Consider the following 26,988-nt stretch of genomic DNA (forward strand, 5'->3'; position numbering starts at 1 on the left):
CAAGCTGCTGTCCCTTTTGCTCTTAACGTTGTTTGTGAGCCACACCTTTCATCCCGGAGGCAGGCTCAGCCCTGAGTGTGTCTCAGCACCGCCCCTTGGCCCATGGCATCGTGGCTTGTATTTTTAACTGCTCCTTGCCAATAGTTCTGCCTTTTCAGCCAGTTTGTAAAATGGATTGTAAATCCCTTGAGGACTGAGAGCCTGTGGTCTTAACCTATTTGCATCCTGGGTGTTTATTCCAGTATTAAATGCTCACAGCACATTCATCACTGTCTTCGTATTTCCTCCTCCTATATGTCACTTGAACCCCTCCCCCTCTGCTCACCACCTCCACTGCCACCACTGGCCACTTTCGTCTCTCTCCACCCCCCCAACCCACCCCCTGCTGTGGCCCCCTCGCTGGTCTGCTTTCACTCAGCAGCCGCTGGGAAGCTTTACAAACTTAAATTGATCATATTACTCCCTTGCTTGAAAGCTACATGATTTAAAGGAGTTTCCCTGTTTTTCTACACAAGGCTCATTCTTGCAGAGTAGCCCATGTGCCTCAGGAGTGTCGGGGTGAGAATAGAGCATTAAATCACGACACGGGGGAGGCCTGCTGAAAAGAAAAGCCTTTGGGTCCAGGGTCACCTCCACTGGGAAGCCTCTCCAGATTACCCCAGGTAGAAATGGCCTCTGCTTCCTCTGTGTCCCCGTCTTCTCTGACGAGACACTTAAGGGAAAACATATATACACTTTTGCATCTGTTTTTTAGTGTGGTTCTCTCCCTCTGTTAGATTGGAAGCCCCTGGTGGACAGGCTGGAGTGCTATCTTTGGATAAAGCCAAGGCTGGACATAGTAGGCTCTTAATCGAGGCCTCTCCACTGACCAACCAAATAAATGGCTCATGTAAAAGGCATATTCTCCATTTCAGGAGCATTTGCCTAGGAGCCTAAACTGAATGTCATTCTCCTGGTCAGTCACTGATGCTGAAATGTTCAAGCTGTTAAAGGACCATCAACTTTGAAGGGCCCTCACTGGATCTAGTCAGAGACTTCCCGGCCTGTTCTATCCAGTGACATGCAGACCTGTGCCTCACCCTTCCTGGACAGAGTTCATTGCCAAGTTCATTGCCGGTCTTTCATTAGCATAGTCCCCCTCCCCCTTCTAACACATTGCGCCAACCCTCCTCCCATTGACCTACTCAGTGAGGCTCTTTGCTGTATTTGTTGCCCTTCCTGGCAAATAAAACAGCTCAGCTTTCTTTAGTATTAAGCTCTTGGGATTTTGTTTTCTCCCTTGACCCCATGACCGGCTGGTGAGCCCCAGGCCCCAGCCATGGCTCTGGAGGGCACCTTCTCTGCCACACTGTGTGTTACAGGACCCCATGCAATGGGCCCTAGACACCTGCCTACTTTAAAATTATATTTTAAAACTCTAGAACTCATTTTAGGAAAATAGCACTAAATTTACTAAATACTAAAGTACTATAGTAATAGTCATATACTATTAATTCTATACTAATGGTAGTAATAGAATAAGAGTAATACTAATCTATTAGTAATGCTATGGTAATGGTAATAGTATAGTCATACTAAAGTACTAGAATATTAAATATAAGATTTTCTTTCCCTGTTCCTGGATTCTTTCTGCTTCACATGTAATTCCTTCCACCCATCATCTAGCCCAGTGGTCGGCAAACTGCAGCTCGTGAGCCACATGCGGCTCTTTGGCCCCTTGAGTGTGGCTCTTCCTAAGCCTTAGGAGTACCCTAATTAAGTTAATAACAATGTACCTACCTATATAGTTTAAATTTAAAAAATTTGGCTCTCAAAAGAAATTTCAATCGTTGTACTGTTGATATTTGGCTCTGTTGACTAATGAGTTTGCCGACCACTGAACTAGCCCCTATGCTTCAACTTCCCCAGTTCGGACTTGAGAGTAACAAATTGCTGATTAACACATGTGGTATTGTTTGGAACAAAAAAATTATGGAAAATGCAGGTTATAACCTGTGGTGTTTTTTTCTTGTCTTTTTCTTTGTAGGAGATGTCAGTGAAAAAAGGGGTCCAGAATGATTACTAACCTATGACTCCCAACAGTATGACAGGTATCTGTGCTTTTTAATTTTTCTTGATGTGTCTCCGTTTTTGTTCCACTTAATTAAGAACATAAGTTGTCTAGAAGACCAACCTGAGAGTCTTAGCAACAATAATTTCCAAACCAACAAGTGTCATGAAATGCAAGTGCATCCCAGGAATACATCTCTACAAATATGCTCTCATCTTCAGAAACTATGAGATGTGTCATCACCACAGACATGATGGGGAGGAAATGAGAACTCACTGTCAAAGGCTAGTTTTTAGCCATCCTAGGATCACTCTCGTCACTGAGTACATTCACTCAGATCAATGTAATAAATAGCTCTTCACACTTACAGACCAGAGTCCAGGCATCTTCCCCAGAGTGGGCTCTCTATTCCATTCAGCAGTAGAATCAGAATGGAATATGATTCAACCACATAAGATAAAGTGAGCTAGAAACTCTTAGCAAGGGACAGAGGAACAACAATATGACCCCTGAGGGACATAAGATTGCAAAAGCACGAATTATTTGTGCAACACATAGCGTAGGGTTTGCAAACTCAAAGCCCCAGGGACCAGGCAGATATGCCAAGGCCTGACACAGATTGGGTGTATAAACAAAACTCTTCCCTCTGAAGAGAAGCCAGTCCTCCACTCTAGGCAATCACTGACAAGCAGAGATGAAGCCCTGTGTGTCCAGAGATGTTGACTTTTCAAAAGTTAAAATCCAGGTTTTAAATAAAATACCCCCAATTGTAAATGTAAGCAATAAATGTATAAAAATATTAAAAACTCATGGGCCCATCAAAATGTCTGCTCACTGGAATCAACCATGGACTGTCAGTTTACAACCTCTGCATCCAACTTGCAGCCCAGCACCAGGCCATGGCTGTCCTTTTGGTTACTATGATAGGAGGGCAGTACCCATAGACTACTGTGTGTCATGGGTACACCCTCACTTTTGATAATCTATTTATGTCACCTCCCCACCCAGTGACAAACTAAATGGACAGGACAATTCTTCCCAGAATTCATGCCCCAGTAGCACTGAGAAGTTGAAGCAACCGAAAGTTGCTGCTCAGCCTTCTGGAAGTGTACAAGCCTCATGCAATGACCATTACATTATATCTCCCAGCATCACTGCCCTGCCTCTACCCATCTACACTCGTGTTCCTGGTGCAACAAGATAGAATGCCAGAATGCTTCACACCCATACGAAGTGAGGGTCTCAGAATCACCTTCTCACCTCATTTCTCATAAACAGCCATCACAATGTACCCACTCCCATTTCTATTCCACTGACAACCTGGCCAATCCTCTTCCCCACTTAAATTTCACACTTTCTGTGTCATAAACCTGCTCATTCAGTGGGAAATTTGTGTAGATCAAGCTTAGCTAAGCCTCCATGTGTTTGCTGCTCTGAGTGGGAATCTCAACCAGGAGTGGTGACCTAAGTCTTTGCAGCCACAGGCATGTGTGAGCACACAGGCGCCGGACAGCCGTACTGAAAACCAAGGGAAAGTGCCCCTCTGATCAAGGACAGTGTGGGATCAAGTTCAACACATGGTGGCTCTCTACTCCTTGATAATCTGCCCCCTCCTGAAAAAGCCTCCAAAGATATGATCTCAAAGAACGCACCCTCCTGAGACATGAACATAGTAAAACTTGGTGTAAAAGTGGGTGATCCAATGGTTTTTGCTTGCTTTGAGGTTGGTTCTAGATAGAGTGTGGTACTGAACATCTATCCTAGATTCCTATAGAGTAGGGGTCGGCAACTTTTTTTTAAGGGCCAGATAGTAAATATCTCTGGCTTTACACACTTGGCCATTCTGCCATTGTAGCATGAAAAGCCGTGGACTATGTATAAACAAATGGGCTTGTCTGTGTCTCAATAAAACTTTATTTACAAAACAGGTAGCAAACCAGCTTTGGCCCAAGGACTAGAGTTAGGTGACCCCTGTTCTAGAGTCCAAGATAGTCCAGAACATCTTACTGTTGAGCAGAACCTCCAAAACCAAAACAGCTGATCTCCAGGACTGAGCTAGGACTCTGGGCCCGCTCCAGAACAATTCTGGACTAAGCCCGCGTTCAGCCAGTCTTGTGGAAGCCGAATGCTTTCCTTGCAGGCTGAGTTGAAACCCAGCTGCCTCCCAGTGAGCTTTTGCTTTCCAGCTTTGCTTCTTAGAGTAGAAACTAACAGTAGTTCTATTTTCAAGAGGAATCTACTCCATACACACATATGCCCAGTATGTTAATGGATTCAGCTGAGAAAATTATCACTTTAGACTCCTTTGTTTGCAGATGAAGTAAAAAATGTGCCTCTTCTCTCTCTTTTGCTGTGGTCTTGTACTACATGTTTATTTTTAAAACCTAAAGGGAGACCATAATAAAGTTGTAACGTGTCGCAACTAAGCCCTTGCTTTAGGAGCATAATTTAAAGGGCAAATATGCATAATTTCTTCTTTGAAAAACGTAATAGGTAATATTATTGTTATGCAGTATAGAAAACCAATTAACCTTTATGAAAAGAAAACCATTATTTTACATGAACAGGAGTAAGAACACTGAATCTCTTTTCCTAAAACTAAGAAGACCAGCATTTTTGAATAAAAAAAGCCACCTCAGACACACTGCTTATTAAAGCTATATTTTGTATAAACTCAAATGGAAAATTATTTTCTGGGGTGACTTAATATCAGCTATGATGGAATTAGATCATGCCAAAATTTTCTCACTGCTTTCTTAAACTAATTTGAAATTAGGACTGTGTGAAATAACTCACTGAAAATACTGATTTATAAAGAATAAAGAAAGTGCCTTAATATATTTTATTAATCTAGAATTAAGTGCTGCTTCCTAGATAAGCTGAGGGGAATTCTACTAACATTTGTGACATTATAATGAGCTCTACTTTGCATAAAACCATGATTCACAGCATAAAGGAGTTTGTCCTAAGATATGAATACCTAAAATATTAAATAGCAAAGTTTGAGGCTTTTGGCCGTGGTTGGAAAGGAAACTAAGAACTCAGACTCCTAAAGGCCAGAAACAAGGATCTATTATGTTGGCACTGAACCTGGCTTCATGAAATTAATATATGATACAAAGTTGAGCCCTGTTGTGATGTTGTCTTTTTTTCCTCAAGGCATTACTGTTGAGTGCACTCCAGGTCTAGGAGAGGGGTGTTTGCAAGGATATGACAGGAGCTTTCTCTGTTGTTGCCCATGTGCTTTCATGGTCATCTTCAGAGTGTTTGCTTCCTTGTTGGGATGGAGACATTCGTTAAGGAAAATGGAGAATTGCAAAGATGTTTTTTTAAAACTGGCATCTCCCATTATTCCTTTAGGTTAAATATTTTCATTTTATTGCCCACTTGCATTTCATCTGCAACTCAGTTGTTCACATTTATTGTCCAGTTCCCTTTGTGGATATTATGTTTTTCTATTATGTGTTGGAGTCATTTATTATATACTAGGGGCCCAGCGCACAAAATCGCGCAAGACCCAGACCCGCTGTGCTGGCAGGACCCCAGGCCTCACCATGTGGAGCCGCGGGACCCCCGGCCTCACCTTGCGGAGCCATGGTACCCGCCTCCGCGCCATGCACGCAGTGTCAAGTCCCCACCCACCCAAGCGCACCTCGCCACGCATGCCGCCCCGCCCATCCGCATGCGCCTGCTGCGCACGCAGCCTCCTGGTGATCAGTAGTTACAGCATGAGGGCATCACAACCACATAAGCTCTTATTAGTATAGATTAAGGATAGTAACTAAGCAAGTTACCTAATCCATCTAGATCTTGAAATCCTTATCAATTAAAGGAGAAAAGTAAGACTAATTCATCTCTAGCTCCCCTTCCACTTACTTTTAAGATTAGATTATCTATACTTAACATTTGAAAGCTTATAAATCACACTTTCATAAAGTAAGACATGGGCGCGTTGATGGTTGATGTAAAGCAAGCATGTCAAACTCCCGACCAGCGGGCCACATGCCTCATTTATTTGGCCTTTGAGTGTTAGCCTCTGAGTTTGACATGCTTGGTGTAAAGGAAAAGGGTGCCCTGGAGCAAGGTCATTTGTGTTTTGAGACTATCCTACTGGACAAATTTTTCAGAGGCAAACAAAACATCTAATTTGGCAAAACTCGGTATCTTATTGTAAAGCCCATGTCATTTTTCAAAGGTGACCCTCCAAGTGTTCCTTGGGCTTTTCAGCTGCTCCCTAATGACCGTATCATCCCTTCAGAAAGAGAATCACAGTTACACTCATGTCCTGCAACCTAAGTACAATGTCTTTCCATGGGATCAAAAAGTTGTTGGCAGCAAAATAATGACACCCTCAACTATAACATATCATGTTAGCAGCATACATGTCGTTAACATTTCCCATTGTCAATAAATGCCACAAACAATTGCGTTCGTGGCTACTTAGTCATCGTACAATGAGACAGTCCCTAATTGTTAAGCTTTTAATATAATGCTATGTCAGTAATGTTATAATGAACTGCATTGTACATCCCATTGCACCTCTGATTATTTCCTCAGGATCACATTCTACTAAGTAAAATGCTGGCTCAGGGGGAATGAACATCTCTAAAAACCTTTTCTGTTGCCGAACTGCACCAGATCATTGGCCAGTTGAGGGACCCATCAGCAGTGCAGCGTCCATTTCATCATATTCTCTCCAACTCTGGATTTGTTTTTGGTAGTTTATTTTTGAGGAGGCTATTTATTAGGCAAAATTTTAGCACACTTTTTAAAACTTACATTTTTCGTACTTATAATGAATTTGACTACACACACACACATTGAGTGGCCACTTAATGGTTTTCATTTGTAACTTGCCTGTTCATCTAATTAATCTATTGTGCCATTTATCTTTTTCCTATGATTTGTATATTAAGAAAATAATTCATTATCTATCAAATATTACAAATATTTTTCACATTTTAGTATTTGCCTCTGCTTTTTGCTCATGGTAATATTTGACCTTTTAAATCTTTTCTTCTTTTGAAGTAATTCCTTAATAACAGAAAAGTTGCAAGATTAATTCAAATAATTCCCAGCTATCCTTTACCCAGAGTCCTCGAATGTTAACATTTTATCACATTTGCTTAATTCTTTTCCTCTTTCTATCTTACTTACATAATTTTTATTTTGAACCACTTACTAATAAGTTGTAAACATGATAGCATGGCATTCTTTGAAATACAAAAGCTTTTAGTTTGTATATAGTGAGCTCTATAGAGGTGTCATTCTATGATCTATGCCTTTGTTATCAAGCTTATAAATGTGTTCTTATAAGTACAGAGGGACAGAATTCAGTGGGTTTTTTATAAGGAGTTAACATTTCTATTTCAGTATGTAGTTCTTTTTCATTAAACACAGGAATGACTAAAGTCAGAGATTTTCTCAACAAACACAATCTCATATTTACCTTTTATGCACCAACCATCCACCCACAGTACCCAGTCCTAGCCTTTGGGGACAGGGAAGGCAAAACCTGGAAATTCTTCTGTCCCTTCTCCCAAAGTCAGGACAGCCAAAGCCCAGGCCTTTGTACTGGTTACCCCTGCGAAGGACATAACCACCGAAGCCAGACGTGGTCTCCGCTTCCTTTCCCATGTTACCCCGGGACTGGGAGGCTTTATATTGATTGACACACTCCTGGCATAATTATTCTGAAAGGGCATCTGGAGGCGTGTTTCAGTTTCTTCCAAATTCCTGTTTCCCCAGTTGTGGCCAAAAATAAAATGTGGCCTTCAATTCCATAGAGCCGTCTATGCACAATACATATGTTGCCACAAATAGTTTTGGAGAAAGAAAACTACCAAGTTGCCCAAATAGCTAGCTCGCCTGTCGGTGGAGCCAATGACAAAAAGGATCTTTGATTCTATGTCTTGGGTATTCAACCCCACGAAGCAGCTCCCTCCTCAGCATGGTGTCACTTCTTTAAAAAATAATCATAATACTCTCAACAATAAAAATAAATTAATGTTTAAAAATCTCACTGCAAGGAGGCTAGAAATGAAACATCAGTCTTCCCTGGAAATGCCTTGAGGGCAGAAGCAAGGCTGCTACACACATCACACTGAAAATCTTTAAATTCCTCCACCGACATCTCTCCCACGCATCACTCCTCATGGTAACTGCTGAAACCTCATGTAATCTTCTCCCCCTCATCCCGAAGGCTACAAATCCTTGTGTGTTGATGCTGCACACACTGCTTCCCTCCCCCTCCAGTTTGGATCCTCCCTGCTCTCACCTGGTAGCCCCAGCTGCTCATATCCTTGAAGATTATAGCACCTTCTCCCCACCGCTCCCATTACATCCCTTTTTTTTCATTTTAATTTCTAGTTTTTCAATTACACTCTACTTTCAATATTATAATTATTTGGTATTAGTTTCAGGTGTACAACAGAGAGGTTAGACAATCGTGTACTGTACAAAGAGATCCCCTCCACTATTTCTAGTACCAGCCTGGCACCACACATAGTTATCGTAATGTTATTGACTATATTCTCTATGCTGTTTTTTACATCCCTGGGACTATTTGTAACTACCAATTTGTTCTTCTAAATCCCTTCACCTCCTTCTCCCAATCCCCCAACCCTTTTAAGACCCCACTCAGCAAATAAACAGAATTTCTCTTCTAAGGAATACGCCTTAGAAAGCAAGGGAAGGGAAAACCATAAATGTTTATAATTTTTACATATTTTCTCTTGTCACCCACAAATGGGTAGAAGAGGGGGAAAGTCACTCCGTGGTGTCCAGTATGGGGAAGGGAGGAGACCAGCACCTCAGTTCAAGATTTCCTCCAGTTTCTACCATAACAAGGAGGAAATAAAGAAAACCGAGAATTTCTGCACAGCTAATATATAGCCCTACTTTTTAAACACAAACGCAAAAGGAACAGAAAACAGAAGGAACAGTGACCGTTTATATAATATGAGTGAGTATAGAATCGGACCTTGCCATATAGTCTACCTAAAGAAAACTGGCCTCCTGCACTCTGATTGTCTCTGTTCTCCCATCCCTCCCCGGTCTCTTTAACTTCCTGAAGTTCTCCTGAGAGAGACACTGTTAATGAAAAGACCAAGTTAATGAAATCACACCAAATCCAGCCAGATTAGTGAAAATCTTCTCTCAAAACTCCCGAGGCCTCCAAGACAATTAGTTGTAGAACAACTTCACTTTCCAAACTTGAGCTGTAGCCAAGTGACCAGGAAGTTGAAATGTTAAGAGAACGAGGCTTTATAGGGTGAAATATGGAAGCAGAAGAGTTGTGGGGAGGAAATGATTTCTTTACCAACAACTCCTGAGTTCTTCCAAGAAGCCACTCTTTACAACCTTTGGCTTCTCCTAAACAACTAACCCTAGCCCCATTGTCCCTGTTCCCCACCCCACCTCAATTGTCACCACCATTGTCATTACTACTACCATCATCATCATTGACCGCCATTATCACACCATCACCATTCCGATGAACTCCTTCAAGCCTGTTGTCACCAAGAATTGCCCAGCACATCTCTCCCCCAACTTCTAACACAAATAACAACCTTAACCTACCAGGGTTCTGTCAGGACCTATCATCCTCTCTAATCTCCCACATGCCACTAAAGTCCACAGCAGTTGCACATATGTAGGTGCAAGGTCCTTCAAAAGAATTGAAAATAATTTTTCCCAACAAAAATGTAGTCCCTGAAGAACATGTTATTTTGTTTGCAATGAGCCAAGAGTTGTTTTTCTATGCCACCACCACCCGTCCCCACCCCAAACTGGAAAGTCCCGGGCCCCTGTTTTATCCCTCTTGGCTTTTTTCCCCAGTCTTGGCAGTGAGGACATTCTTGCTCTAGAATTTGGCTGTGCTGTAGAAGGGACACTACTGTGCAAGTCCAACCCCCAAGCTGGTAGAGTGCAGATGCATTTGTTTTGATGCTAACGCTGAGCTGAGAGTCGTTTTCTCCAATCCTCACATTTTACACGTCAGCAGGCAAAAGCCAGTGTAGTGAAGTCACATGCCCAAGGTCACCACAGAGGACTTACATGTTTGGACCATCAGCTCCCCCTGCAGCTGCCAATAAAAAGAAAATTTCAAAAACCACTGGTTTCTCATCATTAGATTCCATTCTACTCATATAACATCAAATTGTGGTTCTCATCTTTCTGCCAAGACCCTCTTGTTATTCACCACCACCACCCCCTCCCTTGAATCCTGTGGTTTCAAACATTTACCTGCCAAACTGCATTTTTTAATAGAATTCATTGCCTATTTTTAGTAATCAAGAACAAACATAATCTGATATATTTGATGAGCAGGATGAAATGACCAATGTTCCCATACTGCACAGATATATGGAAAAATTGCTGTAGATATATATGTGTATTTTTTAAATCAGAAGGCATAAGATTTTTCATGAAAGTGGCATAGGTTGCCTCATATCATTGTACTAGAGACCCGGTGCATGAATTCATGCATGGGTGGGGTCCCGCAGCCTGGCAAGCCATCAGGTTGATCGGGACCAGCCAGGGGGAGGGACCGTGGGACGTTGGCTGTGGGAGCACACTGACCACCAGGAGGCAGCTTCTGCATTGAGCGTCTGCCCTCTGATGGTCAGTGCGCATCATAGCAACCGGTCGTTCAGTTGTAACGGTCACTTAGGCTTTTATATATAGAAATAATTTCTCTTGGGCCTTTTCATACTTTATAAATTGCTTATAGTTTTCCTCAGTACTACTTTTATGGACCTCAAGTTAAGAGCTATTTGAATGAGTAAATTCTGTATTCTAATTTTCTCAACTCTAAGTAGGAATTATACTCCTATAATATTTAGCTAAATAGAACTATAAATGAAGCCATCAGAATTCCAATTACTACTGGCACTGCCTTTAATCAAAAACGTCTTTCAGTATTATTATAAAATCGTTCTTCAAAAATGATGTCTATGTAAGTGAATATAAAATAGCCTATCATACTCAATGCATAATGAAAATATTCATGAGAATTTCAATCATTTGATACTGTGCACCAAATTAGATCAAGAAATCATTGACATAAATGAGAACATTAGTAAATTCTTTGAGTTTTTTTCAACAGAAAATTCTAATTAGATTTAACATTAGCGCATCTACAATATTGGATTCTAGGCGATTTTCAGCTGGTGATTTTTTAAACATGCAATACCTGACTATTTAGTCAGGGGCACTGATCTCTTTTCCCTTAGATTGTCAAATTAAAAAATGACAACAGCCAATACAACAGTAGCTGTCCGGTGTGAATGAATCAAAATTACACCTATTTTTTTTGTCAGATTGGCAAAGATATATTTTCTTTTTTGGTATGCAGCAGCATTTTAGTAATTAGTTTATGTGTGCCATTAGATGAGAAAGGTTGAAAATCACTGTCTAGGGAAATAGCAGAGATAAAAAAGAAAAAAAGCACAGAGTCTAGATGAGTAAGTAATATGGTACAGTCATTGTCACTAGCAAGCACTCAATAAAAGTGAGTGCTCTCTTTTTTATATATTTTTATTGATTTCAGAGAGAAAGGGAGAAGGAGAGAGAGAGACAGAAACATCAATGATGACAGAATCATCGATGGGCTGCCTCCTGCATGCCCCCACTAGGGACCAAACCCACAACCCGGGCACGTGCCCTCGACTGGAATCAAACCCAGGACTCTTCAGTCCACAGGCCAATGCTCTATCCACTGAGCCAAACCAGCCAGGGCTAAATGTGAGTGCTCTTGCTTCTTCAATGCACAATCTGAAAATTTGATAAGATATTTTTTTTTTGGCCCTATGCATCTAAGCTATGAAGACAAGTTTGTCCCGGAAATCCCTGATAGAATAATTTATGGAATAATGATATGTCTGAGAGACTGAGAGGTCAAGTAGAAAATGTCTCAGTCGTTCCTATTGTTTGGGATTGAATTGACAGGGTGAGAATTCTGTGAGTCATGTTTAATGTGCAAGGTCTTAAATCATAATGATTTGAGCTACAAACAAATACTGGTTCGGTTCCAACAAAAGTAAACAGAGAAACATCAAAGCTGAAAGCCCTCTTTGGGGTTGGTGGCCTTTACATTGTAAAGCATCCTTTTCAAATCAGAGGAAGGTCTTCAGAGGTGGTACATGGGTCCCTGGGACCAGAGGGCAGAAAGGCTGCAGTGGCTCCTCCTGCTTGCTGACCGGTCGGGAAGAGCGTGCAGACCTCTCACAAGAAGCAAGAGGACAGTCTCTGCATCCCCGGCATTGCTGAGGCCTAGGTCTTCTGGCTGAGGCTCTCCCCGACTGGGGGTGGGGGGTGTAGGAGGGGACCCTCACCTCTCTATGGCCCTCCTTGACTCCTTGTCTCTCAGCTCTTGTTTTATTGCGTCCTATGATTTCTAAATAGGACAGAGCAGCTTTCTATTTGTTTTGTTTGAAAGCCTGCCTATTTTTTTACTCTCTTGTTTCATCCTTTCTATGAGGCTCTGTTTTATTTCTCTTATTTGCTTTTATGTCTTTCTTTTAAGTGCAGGATGGCATGGGTGCCAGGAAAATGATGAGGACAATATGCCTCTGAACCAGGAAGGTATATATCATCTTCACTCTAGTTATCTCTGCACCAGCCATTTTTAATGCCCCCAAACCATATCTGCATTGCTGACCCCTTAAAATGCAACAGAGGGGCCCAGGGCACAGGCCTGTGGTTAGGTCCACCTAAGGTCCAGTGTGGCTCTACCTCTTCAGCTATGACCTTGGGTAGTTGCTTTTCCTTTCTTAATACTCCGTTTCTCCATCTGTGAAATGGAGGTGATCATTTTTTTATTTCAATATTAGTGTAAGGGTCAAAGGAAATAACGTAATGTGCTCAGCACCATGGCTGAAACATTGCTAGCCTCAAGTAATAAATGGTAGATGCCATCATCAACCACCATCTCCTCAGTATCTCCAGGCCAAATGCACCACCCCTGCCAGAAAAGCTGAAGGAGACAAAAGCAGCTGTACTGTTACCTTACTTCAAATACATTAGAGGATGGATTTGATACATTCCATAATCACTTTGAATCAGAGACCCCAAGAAACTCAGTCACCTCACAATTTTGCCTAAGGCTGGTTTCCTCAGCTTCAGCACTATTGACATTTGGGGATGGACACGTCTTTGTTGTGGGGGCTAGCCTGTGCATTGTAAGATATTTAGCAGCATCCCTGGCCTCTACCCACTAGATGTCAGTAGGGCACACACATACACTCAAGTTATGACTGCCAAAAATGTCTCCGGACACTTCCAACTGTCCCCAGGAAGACAGAAAACCTGGCTGAGGACTGCCAGCCTAGGACAGCCCCATAGGCACTTATGATAACTACAGTCTCTGTATCTCCTTTTGAATCAATATATGGATCCACCAAATAACCCTCAGACAGAGGTGACATATAGGAAGCTCCTGCCTCACTTTGACAGTGTCCTTCCTCCACCCCCACCCTTTTCTCATCTTTCCAGGTAAATGTAACCCTAGAATTGAGGCCGCTGTAAATGAGGCAGTCCCAGCGAGTACACTGCCCATTCTGCTTAGGGGAGCAAGTTTGGATCATTTCATGACGCTTGCCACTTTACTTGCCACATCATTCTAAATAAACATAGCAATGAGAACATGTATTTAGGTTGCGGAGCACTTTGGTACCACCATTTCAGTAGCTCAGTTTGCTCTGCAAAGCTGTCATCTGTAGACATATGGCAGACAAACAGGATAATTGCTAATAGCCCAATACTTTTCATTCTTTTGGTTACTATTTGGTCAGAAAATAGGCCAGACTTTCATAAAGCTGTAAATGTTTGTATCTTAAGCTATGACCTTTCTGTTTTTCCCTAAAACATCATGCCTTTCAAGTTCTCAGCATCAATGTTCTCAGGCACTAAAGTTTTATGGTCAAAATCAGGCAAATCATTTGGACATAATGTCCTTCCTACATTTCTAAATAAACATGCCCTTTGACTCCATTCTTTTGGAGGAGAGATTTTGCTTTCTGAAGCCAAGTTTCCTGAGGAAATAAATGAATCTCTCCCAAAGCAATATTTGTGCTAAGAGATGGTCCATCATAATTTCCATAGGATTTCCCATCAGGGCAGCTTGGCCCATCTTGAGGAGCTTCCAGGCACAGCACTGCCTCTTAACGAGCTTTGTGACTTGTCAGGAAATTATTTATTTTTCTGGGCAATTGTCTTGCCTGTAGAATGTAGTATAGTGGTTATGAAAACAGCTTCCTATTCGTTACCTATAACTTTGGGCAACATCTTCAGCTCTCTCAGCTAAAGTTTCCTCACCTGTGAAATGAGCTGACAATACCTCCTTCACAACCATTGTTGTAATGAGTAAAATAGTATGCATCCTGCCTGGCACATAGTAGGCCTTCGACATGGGTTAGCTGTCACTATCATAAACTCAAAATGAAATCATCCTTTTGTCATTTCTAAATTATTTATTGTCCTTTTAACCTTTCAGATGGGCATCTAGAACACAAATTAATTCTTTATTAGCTTGGATGTTCTAATTGTTTGCTTATTTTTGCCTTTTTTATAAGTTCTTTGGTCACTTGGAGGCAGAGCCCATACCATTATAAATATTAACTTCTGTAAATATATTTGTTATTGATTCAGAGAGGAATGGAGAGGGAGAGCAAGACAGAACCATCAATGATGAGGGAGAATCACCGATTGGCGGCCTCCCGCATGCCCAACACTGGGGATCAAGCCCGCACCCAGGCATGTGCACCGACAGGGAATCAAACCGAACTGTGACCTCCTGGTTCACAGGTCAATGCTCAACCACTGAGCCACACTGGCTAGGCAACATTAACTCTTTGAAAAATCCTCACTGGGAAACAGAATCACTCCGTGCACAGCCGTCTCTTGTTTGATAAATTTACTGGAAGAAAATACATTTTAATTAGAAAAACAGCTTAGTGTTTGAGGTATAGAGTGAAAATGTCAGAATTTGAACAGTGTTGAGATTGAGCAATAAATCCTTGTGGTCTACCAAAAGCCATATGTTTTCAATTAAAAGGTCATGGGACAAAGAATCAAAAGACCCATCTCAGCTCTTCCTCTGTCTGGGTGACTTTGAGTAAGAAAGTGACCACTCTGAGCTTTAGTTTCTTTATTTCAAACCTCTCATTATATATTCTAGTCCATAGAATTTAGTTATTTTGCCTGTGAAGATCATCATCATTCGGTGTTGACTTCCTATTAGCAGCTAAAGGGCTGATGTGGTTGGCTAGACCTCCTTGAGTTCAGATCCTGACTTTATCATTTAGTCACTGTGTGACCTTGAGCAAGTTGTTTAACCTCTCTGTGCCCCAGTTTCCTCATCTAAAAATAAATGAGGGTAATATTTCTACTTCACAGAGTTTTTGTGAAGATTGAATTTAAAGTGTTCAGGCACAATTCACCATAGCTAAGATCTGGAAACAGCCTAAGTGCCCATCAGTAGATGAATGGATTAGAAAACTGTGGTACATCTACACGATGGAATACTATGCTGCTGTTAAAAAGAAGGAACTCTTACCATTTGCAACAGCATGGATGGAACTGGAGAGCATCATGCTTAGTGAAACAAGCCAGTCAATGAAGGAAAAATACCACATGATCTCACTCTTTCGTGGATAATTAAGACCATTACAAACTTTCGAACAATAATAAATACAGTGGCAGAGCTGCCTCAAACTGATTGTCGAACTGCAGTGGGAAGGCCAGGGAGGGTTGGGGGACAGGAGGGAGGGGAGTAAGAGATCAACCGAAGGACTTGTATGCATCCATATAACCATAACTAATGGACATAAGACACTGGGGGGTAAGGGAGGGCAGGGGCTTGTCAAGGGTGGGGGGGGGAAGGACACTTATGTAATACCCTTTGTAATACTTATAGCGAAAAATAAAAAAAAAATAAAAATAAAAAAATAAATTACAAACAGAAATGATAAAAGAAAAAAAAAGAATTTAAAGTGTTCAGAATGGGTGCCTGGCATATAGAAAGCATACATTAAATATTGGCTATTTGTTTATTATTTCATTGGCTGTCTCCATGGAGGAAAATCTTAAAAAGATGAAATTCTAATCAGATTTCTTGGTGTTTGGGATTTTTCCATTTAATGAACCAAATTTATCAGCTAATCACTTGGGAAATAAAAACATTAAATACCCATCATTCTCACTTCCCTAACCTGCAATCCATCAAACACTACTTTCCCCTTTGATTCCTGAATGGGGAAAATCTTCTCTCTGTTTAGTAAATATTTTAAATTGGGTAACCCACATGTTTAACAAATTCTATCTACTTTAAATGGAGACTGTGTCCGTAGCGTAGTGCCTCAAACATCAATGTGCACGTGAATCACACAACGATCTATTTTAAGTAATTGAAAAGTTTTTTAAAAAGGTATGAAAAGGACAATAGAAATCCCACCGACTTCTCTTGATTCTCCTGAACTGTAAAAACATCATAGAATACATGGCACCAAGCAGTGTGACCCTCCTGCAATGCTAAATTCTCTTCCACAAAACAGGCAGGTGGGAAACAATTTAATCCTCCACACCATTTCTGCTACTGGGACAGGAACTCTGAGGTACAGGTGCTGCTAAGCCAGACCTTCCAGGGCAGTGGTCAGCAAACTGCGGCTCCACAAACCGCAGCTCTCGAGCCACATGCGGCTCTTTGGCCCCTTGAGTGTGGCTCTTCCACAAAATACCGGGGCCACAAAGTTTCAATCACACTGTACGTGCGCGCCCACACATGGTATTTTGTGGAAGAGCCACACTCAAGGGGCCAAAGAGCCGCATGTGGCTCGCGAGCTGAGGTTTGCCAACCACGGCTCCAGGGGAACATACCCTCCAGGGGCTATCATACCACTACCCCCCACTTCATGAAGCGTGGGTTTGACGGATTTAGCAATATTCTAAGGGCCTGAAAAAAAGCCCGGAAGCTCCTTCTCTCAAGGAGTCCTGGCCTATCTCAAAGCTTACCTGCTACAGGGCAGAGTGCGGAGGTGCGCATGCGGTGGCAGCATTTCTGTTCCTGAATGAAAGGAAAAAGCAAACCTTTCCGGATTGAAGTGTTTCCTGCCTAAATGAATTCTTCATAGTTACTTATATGCACAAAAATATATCAATGGAAAATGGTAGTGAAGGGGAATCTGTAGACTTTGACACTAGTGTATATTTTTGTCCATGTTGTTAATCCCTGGGTGTGACGGAAAGAATATGTGTGCTTTGCTGCCAAGTAAGGAGAATCCCTGCAGTGGTTCTCAACCTTCTGGCCCTTTAAATACAGTCCCTCATGTTGTGACCCAACCATAAAATTATTTTCATTTCTACTTCATAACAGTAATTTTGCTACTGTTATGAATCGTAATGTAAATACCTGATATGCAGGATGGTCTTAGGCGACCCCTGTGAAAGGGTCGTTCGACCCCCAACGGGGTCGTGACCCACAGGTTGAAAACCGCTGCTTTAGATTGTGATGTATAACATTGACCTGCTCACCGAAGAGTCACACTGTGTCTTTCCATTTCAGAAATTGTCCATCTCAAAGTGTATTCTTTATCCACAAATTATGCCCCAGTCTGGTTTCCAAAGTTAGAAAAGATTCCCATGCATTTGCTACTTTTGGAAGGGGTATTTCAAGCTTGGGAACATAAAATGGGGTCGCTCTTATAGGCTACCTCATGTTTTGTTTTGGGTTTTGTTTTGGTTTTTGTTGTTTTGTGTGTGTGTGTTTTTTCAAAAATGTGGGTTCAGATTGGCAACAAGAATAAATATTATGATCTGAACTTTCATGCAGGAGAAATCTAATCCTGGCAGCAAACATCTGTTCCCTTTTATGTGCATTTGTGGCTCTTTAATAGGAATGTTTCTGCAACAGCTGTAGCTTTTCTAATATCCTAAATGGAATCACCCTGGCCTTTAGAGTAATTACCTCCAAGTTTGAGTCATCCGACCTGAGGCTTCTCTGATCAAATCGGTATGAATTATGGAAAACCAAGTGCCCATTCCTGGGGGAGGAGTCCATTGTGCCATCCAGAGAGCGCTCACCCAGTCTTTGGGGCTCTGGTCAGTGTTCCAGCCGCCAACGCGTTCGGATGTGGTTAAATAATTATAAGGTGTTGCCCATGAACGTGGTCACCGCCATGTTTTCATGCAGTGAAATTCCAAGTGGCATTTCCACCATGATCTTTTCACTGTGTTTCACACTAAACTTTAAAGAAAGGTTCTAAATGCACACTTGTCAAAAAAAATTTAATGGTTTTAACTTATTATCAAGAGATTATCATTGTAGCGTCTAGTTTCAGAATAATTATGTGAGGTTTCTATAGCTCTGATGATTGTTTTTCATCTGGATGGTGATTGCCTAATGGAACAGACAGGAAAACTGGAGAAGTTGGAGCAGCCAGATAAGGAAAAGATTTGTTTCTCTCTTAGCAGCGCCCAGATCTCACTCACTTAATGGACTGAGAAACGCTGCCAATGAAACAAGAGAAACCCTCCGCGATAGCAAATGTAAATTCAGCTGCACACAGGGCCAGAGAAGGCCAGTCTCAGCAAGAGGGAAAATTAATAGGCAGGTGCCCAGTAAAAGAAAGACAAAACCATATAGCAATGGAAAACAGCCTACCCGAACAAAGAGGCTAATTTTGCAAGACTGTGCCTACAAGAAAATATTTCTGAGGACACAGTTCATGTAACCAGACAACGGCTGACCAAGGGCCTCAGCAGATCTGGGTTTATCAAGTCTCTGAAGTAAAGCAGCAGAGTCAATCTCCAGAAGTATACACTCCTATTGGAATGTTCGAGCACATTACATGCTCCCCAGTATTCCATCCATCCATCCATCCATAAATTTTCAAATAAAACCTAAATAAAGGGGTAGCATTTTCTTGTCAAACCACAGCATCCAGTTTCTTTAGGGACCTCTGCTGCAGATCCTGAAATAGTTGCAGGCACACAGCACTTGGGAAGAGGAGAAGTGAAGAAAGAGACGATTTGCGGAAACAGTACGGGACCAAGAGAAGGTAATGAGCAAGGGCACTTATCTGAGAAGCTGGAGTATAGAACAAGCACAAAGAGGAGAAATATTGATTCCTATTTCCCACTGGGCTGCAAAGGAGAGGGAGAGAGATGCAGAGGGCTGCCAAGTTTAATTAAATTCCACTCAAGGCAGTGAGCATTCATTAATGGACCAGGCCCCATGCTACATGCTGGGGTACATAGCTAAACAAGCCATGGTCCCAGCTATTAAGGATCTCACAAACCTAAACAGGTGAACTAGTAATTACAGTACTGGGGTATATTGTAACACACTCTAAATAGAAACATGGGAATCACCTGTTAACATCTCTCCACCCTTATTTTCTCATTGGTTAAAATGACAGACACTACCTATTTCTTGGCATTGTTATGTGAATGCCTATAGCTGTGGGAATTGAGAGACAGATTAAGTTAATTGGAGTCCAGTAATGGGGGAGGGGGGAGGTGTGGATACTGTTAACGTAAAAAACATTCAAACCTGTAAATAATTTTGTGAGTTTATTTGAGCCAAACTGTTGATAATTGCCGGGAAGCAATATTATCCAATATATTGGGTATAATGCTCTGGAGAATGGCAGTTTTTCATCTTGTTTTATACATTACAGTCAAAGGAGGAGACATAAGTGGGTTATGTGAAATCCATTGGTGATAGATTAGAGGGGCAGGAGAAAGCAAAGCGGGGGAAATCTCTGGGATTGGATAAAAAGTAAATGATAGACACATACTTCTTCTTGACGAGTGCAGGATAGTTAACAGTCAACAACTAACTCAATAACAATGAGAGGATTTGTGGGCTCTGTCCTGGCGTGCAGGCCCATTTGGTTGTGCCCTGAGGGGTCCGGAAAAAGGGAAGTTACAAGTTACCATGACATTTCACAAGTATGTTATCTTAGATGCAAAAAGACAATAAGCTCAGTAAAGATCTTTGTCAAGGAAGATACTTGCCTAGGACATGACTACCCACTATAAACTGCTTTTTAACTAAAGGTTTTTAATTTCAGACCATCTTTCGTGGTTACTTGAGGTCTCTTGAGTTTGCAAGACCGCCATGCAGGCCTTCCCTGAGCTTGTCAGGGGCCCCTTTTTTTGTCCACAATACCATTGACACAATACAGGCAGGACATGGTACATCTTTGCCTTACAGAAGAGTAAGAGACAAGTATCATAGATATTCAGGAGAGAAACCCAAAGAGGGAGACTAGTTAGCCCAAAGTCACACAACTAGTAAGTGGCAAAGCCAGAATTTGAACCTTGACTAGCAGAGCACTATCATACTTACTATCCTGCCTCTAAAAAGCAAAACCATTTTTATTTGCACTAGCAAATAAGGGAAGATAATACTACTCATAGTAGAAAATCTGCATTGCACTGATTTTAGTAGTGATGAGTTCTTGTTACTTACCAGTAGCTTTCAGGTAAGAAAAGAGGCATAGAGTCTGTGATGAGGATGTTGTTCTCTCTTTGCAAAGTTACCAGATTATTAGGGGACAATAAATATTAATTAGGATGTTGTGCCGGGTAGACACTGTTTTACCAAAAAATAAGGAAATTATAAATAAATGTAAATTATTATGTCATGAGGTAAAAAGTAGCACATGGAGGAAGGAAGATACTTGGAAAGTGTTATGGAAGTTTGGAGGTAGATGGATGCTTTTAAGAAAGCTTAAACAACAAGCGAGGCCTTGAAGGTTGAGTAGGAATCCAACCTGTTTTCATTATTATGTTGTCTGATCCATCAAGCTGATAAGCAAGCCAGGTATGAAGATAGTCAGGCCAGCCTTAAAGGAAATGCCCACTTCACCAAAATGCCTCTCGCACCTGCCTTGCACAGCAGGCAGAAATCCAATTTTAGACATTTCATTCCTTGGGCCGTGGCCCTACGCTTTCCAGACATCCTTTCTAAAACACGACTTCTGCTGGGAGAGATGACTCCTCCCAGGTTCTCAGCCTTCATATAGTGGTATGAAGTCACTTTGAAAATCATGTTTAAAGAAGACTTGACTTTGGAGGATGGGCAAAGGCAAGAGGCAATTGGGTACATACATAAAGAGGTAACACTTAATGAGGCAGGCACTATTCCAAGACGTTTGTATGTAGTAACCTATTTAACCATCACAACAATAGTATGTTCTTATCTTACAGATGAGGAAAGTGAAGTACAGAGATGTGAAGTAACGTGCCTAAGGTCAAGGAGAGATGTATGAGTAGGTGATCTGCCCACAGTGAGGACTAAGCACCCATAGTACAATGTGAGAATAGCAAGTACTTGAGAGGAGGGAAAGAGGAGCTAGGAAGGGGGTCAAAGGAGATGGGAGGTCATCCAAATCAACCTCATCTGTACAAAGATTCTGTTTAGGACCAAGTGGTGATGGTAGTGGCATTGATGGTGTTGCTGGTGGTGAGGGTAAGGTAGCTATATCCACTAAACATAGTTTTTTATTAATAAAAGTAACATATTATTTTATTAATAGTATTTTCCCCTGGGGCTAGAAGGAGAAATATATGGCCACGTGCATAATATAGATCAGATAGTTACAGCTCTATCTATACCTGAATAGCACTTAATTACTAAATACTTTCACTTACATTCTTTCACTTTATCCTTATTAAAATCTCATGAGCAATATTATATTGCACTTTTACAAGTCAGAAAACTGAGGCTTAGCCCTAACCGGTTTGGCTCAGTGGATAGAGCGTCAGCCTGCGGACTGAAAGGTCCCAGGTTCGATTCCGGTCAAGGGCATGTACCTTAGTTGCGAGCACATCCCCAGTTTGGGGTGTGCAGGAGGCGGCTGATCGATGTTTCTCTCTCATCGATGTTTCTAACTCTCTATCCTTTCCCCTTCCTCTCTGTAAAAAATCAATAAAATATATTTTTTTAAAAAAAAACAAAAAACTGAGGCTTAGAGAGAGGAATTGATTTTCCCAAGATTAGACCCTTCAGCTGGGGCTCAGATCTTCCATCCCCTTCCTCCCTCCACTAAAACAGAGCCTCCTCTAGGCCCAAACATGGGTCCAACCTGTTAGATTTTTCATTTTCAATTAATTTCATTGAGAAATGCAATCCGGATAGGTTCTCAAAAAGGGAAAAATGCAACCCTCATGTAAAAGGAGAAGGGCTGAATCCTGCTTTGGTACAACAGGAGGCCATTATATAAGGACTGGGAAAGGGTACCCCAGGCACAGGGAAGAGCTTCTGCAAAGACACTGTGGTAGAACCAGCTTCACAGGTTAGAAGCCCAGATGACCAAAGGGCAGAGCCTCCAAAAGGGGCTCAGCAGGACAGGAGGGATAAGTCCTTTGGTCTTAGGACTTTATTCCAATGTTGATGGGAAGTCATTAAAAGATTTTAAGCAGCTGAGAAATATACTCTAATGTATATTTTTAAAAGCTCATTTGGGCTATTCTGCAGACAATGGATTGTTGGTGGCTGAGAGTGAAAGCTAAAAGACCAGTGTTGAATACAAATGAGTAACTGGGAAAATTGAATAAGACAATAAACATACTTAACAAAGAAATTTCAAAGTACTAATCAAATGATAGCTATTAATAGGCCAATGACCACTCATCAAGTTAAGTCAAATAATGAGACGAGTCTGTTAACCAGTAGGAAAAATATGAAAGAGCAGATGAAGTGCTTCTCTGAATTTTAGGTTCCTTGTCAATCAAGCAGTATGCCATTATGTACTTCCCGGGGTGTTCACGAAGATGAATAAGTGTCTAGCTCACTACCTGGTCCATAGTAAATGCTCAGCCAAAAATTCGTCTCCTGTTCTACATGACTCCACAGCTAAAAATAGGGTGATGTGTACATAGTCTGAGAATTCAACAAGGCTAAAACGTATGGGTTGAGGTAAAGAATTGAAATGGAAATTAGAGACATCATACTTAATAGCCTGATCCTACACCAGGGATGGCGAACCTATGACACGCGTGTCAGAGGTAACACGCGAACTCATTTTTTTGGTTGATTTTTCTTTGTTAAATGGTATTTAAATATATAAAATAAATATCAAAAATATAAATCTTTGTTTTACTATGGTTGCAAATATCAAAAAATTTCTATATGTGACACGGCACCAGAGTTAAGTTCGGGTTTTTCAAAATGCTGACACGCCGAATTCAAAAGGTTCGCCATCCCTGTCCTACACAGTGATAATTCTACATACTCCCTGTATTTGCAAAGCATTTTATATACACATTCTCCTATTATTGATGGCCTTTTCATGCAAAGTAAACACTCTTAGAATGAGTGCCTTGAAATCCCTATCTACTCAGCTGACCCTTTCTGAACCCTTTGTCATAATCCTACTTCCTCTGCCTTGGCGCTTTTCTAAGGTGACAGCTTGCTTTGGTGTCCTGAAATACTTGAATATTTTCATATAATTCTCCCTTTTTTGATGGACAGATTTATTTTCTATCATCGTTAATGAAATTTCCAGAGATAGGCTGTAGGTAGTTATGCTGGTGAGATTTATGCTTATTTCTCCTTCGCAAAAGAACCCTTTGGAGCAGTACTATGTCATTCAAAACCACTAGAATTATGGCCATCTAGTGCAAATGCAGTCATTCCCATCTAAACTCCCCGAGACACGGGGGCCAATATGTAGAAGTTATTTCAGTAATAGTTCACATCTCCCCACCTTGTTATTTTCTTTGATTTTATTTATTTATTAATTTCATCATGACTGGTTAAGTGTCTTGGTATCTAAAATATGAAGTATTAAAAGCCAGATGTTAGCTGGGATCCATTAAGAAGCAAAGGATTTATACTTCACCTGAGTAACAAGATACCCCCCTTTTTTAAAAAAAAATATATTTCTACTCTGTGTACATTGTGTCTCTAATAATACTCAAAACAACAAGATTTTTGAGTGAAATTTGGTTACATCTATACCTGTACTCTATAAGATAATATCCAATTAACATCTGACTTTTAATGCTTCACATGATCTCAAAACAATTGATGAATTTTTTTTATAACACATTTACTCCAAGACTGTAAAACATTAGAGTCTGAGAAGGACATTGCAGCCTTATCCAGAACTTGCCAATAATTTGTCTTCGTACCTTAGATTTTCTTACCCCCATGGATCTCAAACTCTATTGTATCAGAATCTTCTGGAGGACTTAGTAAATATACCAATGCCCGGGTCCCATCCTACTTCAACAAGTCTGGTCTCCGTGGTCTTTCATAGCGCCACGGGTGATTCTGATTCTCACCAAAGTTTGAAAATCACTGACTTAACCTTTGATATTTTAATTCCTCCAAAAATATATCTCATTGGTTTGATTTTGGGGGGAACCAGAGGATATAACCATTAGACATAGAAGTAACAGAAAATTCCTGGAAACCATTATTACCAAGCAAACATATGTGGAGGTAACTTATAGTCGACCCAATGATAGCATACCCAATAGGCAGGATTTAAGGAGTCTGGTGTAATAGGTGCCTTCTCCCTCCTTGGGAATGTATAGGAATTGGATATGCACACACACACACACACACACACACACACACACACCTCCTGTTTTCAGGAGGATGAAAATCAAGAATGTTTCTTAAATAAATCCCTGTAGTTTTCCCAGGACCCAACCAGAACTTCTCAGTCCCCAGGTTTCCCAGCAGTGTCCCCAATCAATAAACCTGTCAATTAAGCAACTAACATCATTATCATGAATGTAATTACAGACAATAATTATGAGCCCGTAAATGCCTCCCATGAATAAAACACTTTTCCCAAACCATCTCAGCCTCTTTTCTTAGGAAAATGGAAGGCAATCCTACCCCCTACCTCATCCCTAATACAGCCTCCCTTGCTTAGAAAAAACCCGCTCTTGCTGACCCAGGGGAAAGGCTGTACTCCAAGGAGGAATTGTCCCCTTGAGTGGAGTCCCTGTCAGCATCTCTCATCCAAGCCTGTTCACTAGCTCCCCTCACTAGGGAGCAGTGACGACCCAGTTAGGCTGTATTTCTTAATTTCTGTTAAGGCAGAGATATTAATACCTAATTTGAAGAATTTCTGTAGAAAAAATGAAATATTGGAGGCTTTACAAAGTAGCATGATGACTTTTAACATTGCTTAAGCCAGATGCAATTTACTGAGAACTTAGAGAGTCCCAGAAAATAAAGTAGACATCGCAGAAACATGCATGGGTGAGGTTTTTCATGTCTGCAGAAACAAAATGAATCTCTTTGGGCCCAGAATTAACTCTTGCATTCAGTAACTGTATACTTAGCTCATGAAAACCTCAAACCCTTATGGATAATAGGTATTTGAATGGATTCTACATAGATATGTTGAGTCTGAAATGCAATACAATCCCCCAAGATCTCAATCTGTTTCCTTTTAATGGATCATGAGCATAAGTGCCTGTAATTGCACCAGTGGTTGGCATGGTTGAGTCCAGACCATGCATTGAAGAATGCCATATAAACTCTAAGGAGAAAGGACCCATGTTTGTTTCACTGACCTCTACAATGCCTAGCAGCTCTCTGTAGAGTGCATTTTCAGGGCTCTTCTCTGAATAAGAGCAAATGTTACATCCAAAAGCTATCATATTGTATGAATTTTTTTAAAGGGATTATTGCTTACTGGACAAGGTAGGATATTTCGAGCCACAGCATTTCCATTTACTATGACAAGGAAATCATGTGTATGACTTTATTGTTGTGTTTGTTCAAGGTCTTGTTCTGGAATAGAAATGGAGTGTGTGGGTGCCAGGATTTTCACATAGTAACCTGAAGACCCTGAAGGGTAAATGTAATTTCCAAAAGTGACTGAGAGTAGATTATACTTTTAGAGAAACCATCCTGACCAACAAACATCAACTGAAGACATGTAGTAGCTTTAGAGAGGGTGCTTTTGAAAACCTAAACTATTTTTAACCCTTGTGTTAAATAATTTAAGCAACATTTTAAATGTTTGAAAATTCCCAGTACTATGCACAGATCAGAATGGACTTGTCTTTCAGGGAGAGAGATAGAGAGTTAGAAACATCGATGAGAGAGAAACATCGATCAGCTGCCTCCTGCACACTCCCCACTGGGGATGTGTCCGCAACCCAGGTACATGCCCTTGACCGGAATCGAACCTGGGACCTTTCAGTCCGCAGGCTGACGCTCTATCCACTGAGCCAAACCGGTTTCGGCTAAGCAACATTTTAAATGTTTGAAAATTCCCAGTACTATGCACAGATCAGAATGGACTTGTCTTTCTAATATGGATATCTATAGTCCTTTGGTAAATTCAGCATAAAACATTCACTTACAAATTATAGTCTTTCAATCTCTGTATGTGATTGCTTTAAAAGTAGAACTGTGTTTATGTAATATCTTTTCTCATTTTGACAGGCAGTAGCCTAAAAATTTTTGGAAATATGGATGACTAGATGGATTATGTTTTTTAATGTGTATGCCTATACAAATGTGTATTAGCTTGCTCATTTTTACTTTCTACTTTATATCCATGTACAGTATATCTTTATTAAGGGGGTAAAATTCACCACTAGGGAAGGTTAATGTGAGAAAGTTTTCATTATATGATTTCCATTATTCCCCATATTTTAGAGGGCTGATCTTCAAGTCCATATCAATTGAATAGAAAAACAACAACATAATATACATCAATAATTAATTTTCTATACCTCAACCAAAGAGATTTAGGGCTTATCAATCTATCATTGCGACTCTTAATTCACCCCAAACTAAAGTACCACCTGCTGTCCTTCATCAGATCTTATTGCCAATTTGAGACTACATTGAAACCATGTACAAGATCCAGCCTCCTTCTTTTAGGCCATTAGAGGTAGAAGGAGAACAAAGTTGTCACTCAGTGTAGCCACGTGAACATGTCCCACTTAAG

At 40.9% G+C, this 26,988-nt stretch overlaps 1 protein-coding gene across 4 annotated transcripts in view; it reads left to right on the forward strand.

Annotated features, from left to right (window-relative positions):
• Positions 1 to 26,988, forward strand: part of THRB (thyroid hormone receptor beta) — a 276,686-nt gene that overhangs the window by 203,655 nt on the left and 46,043 nt on the right. For 3 of the 4 annotated variants that reach the window (XM_006087613.3, XM_014454832.2, XM_014454831.2), the window contains exon 3: positions 2,027 to 2,090. The exons of the other annotated variant lie outside the window; for it this stretch is intronic. In XM_006087613.3, the coding sequence (XP_006087675.1) occupies positions 2,069 to 2,090 (22 nt within the window). In that variant the 5' untranslated portion in view covers positions 2,027 to 2,068. The remainder of the gene's footprint in view (positions 1 to 2,026; positions 2,091 to 26,988) is intronic. 4 annotated transcript variants of the gene reach the window in all.

This window comes from Myotis lucifugus, unplaced genomic scaffold (genome assembly GCF_000147115.1).
Source record: "Myotis lucifugus unplaced genomic scaffold, Myoluc2.0 scaffold_39, whole genome shotgun sequence".
Classification (NCBI taxonomy): domain Eukaryota; kingdom Metazoa; phylum Chordata; class Mammalia; order Chiroptera; family Vespertilionidae; genus Myotis; species Myotis lucifugus.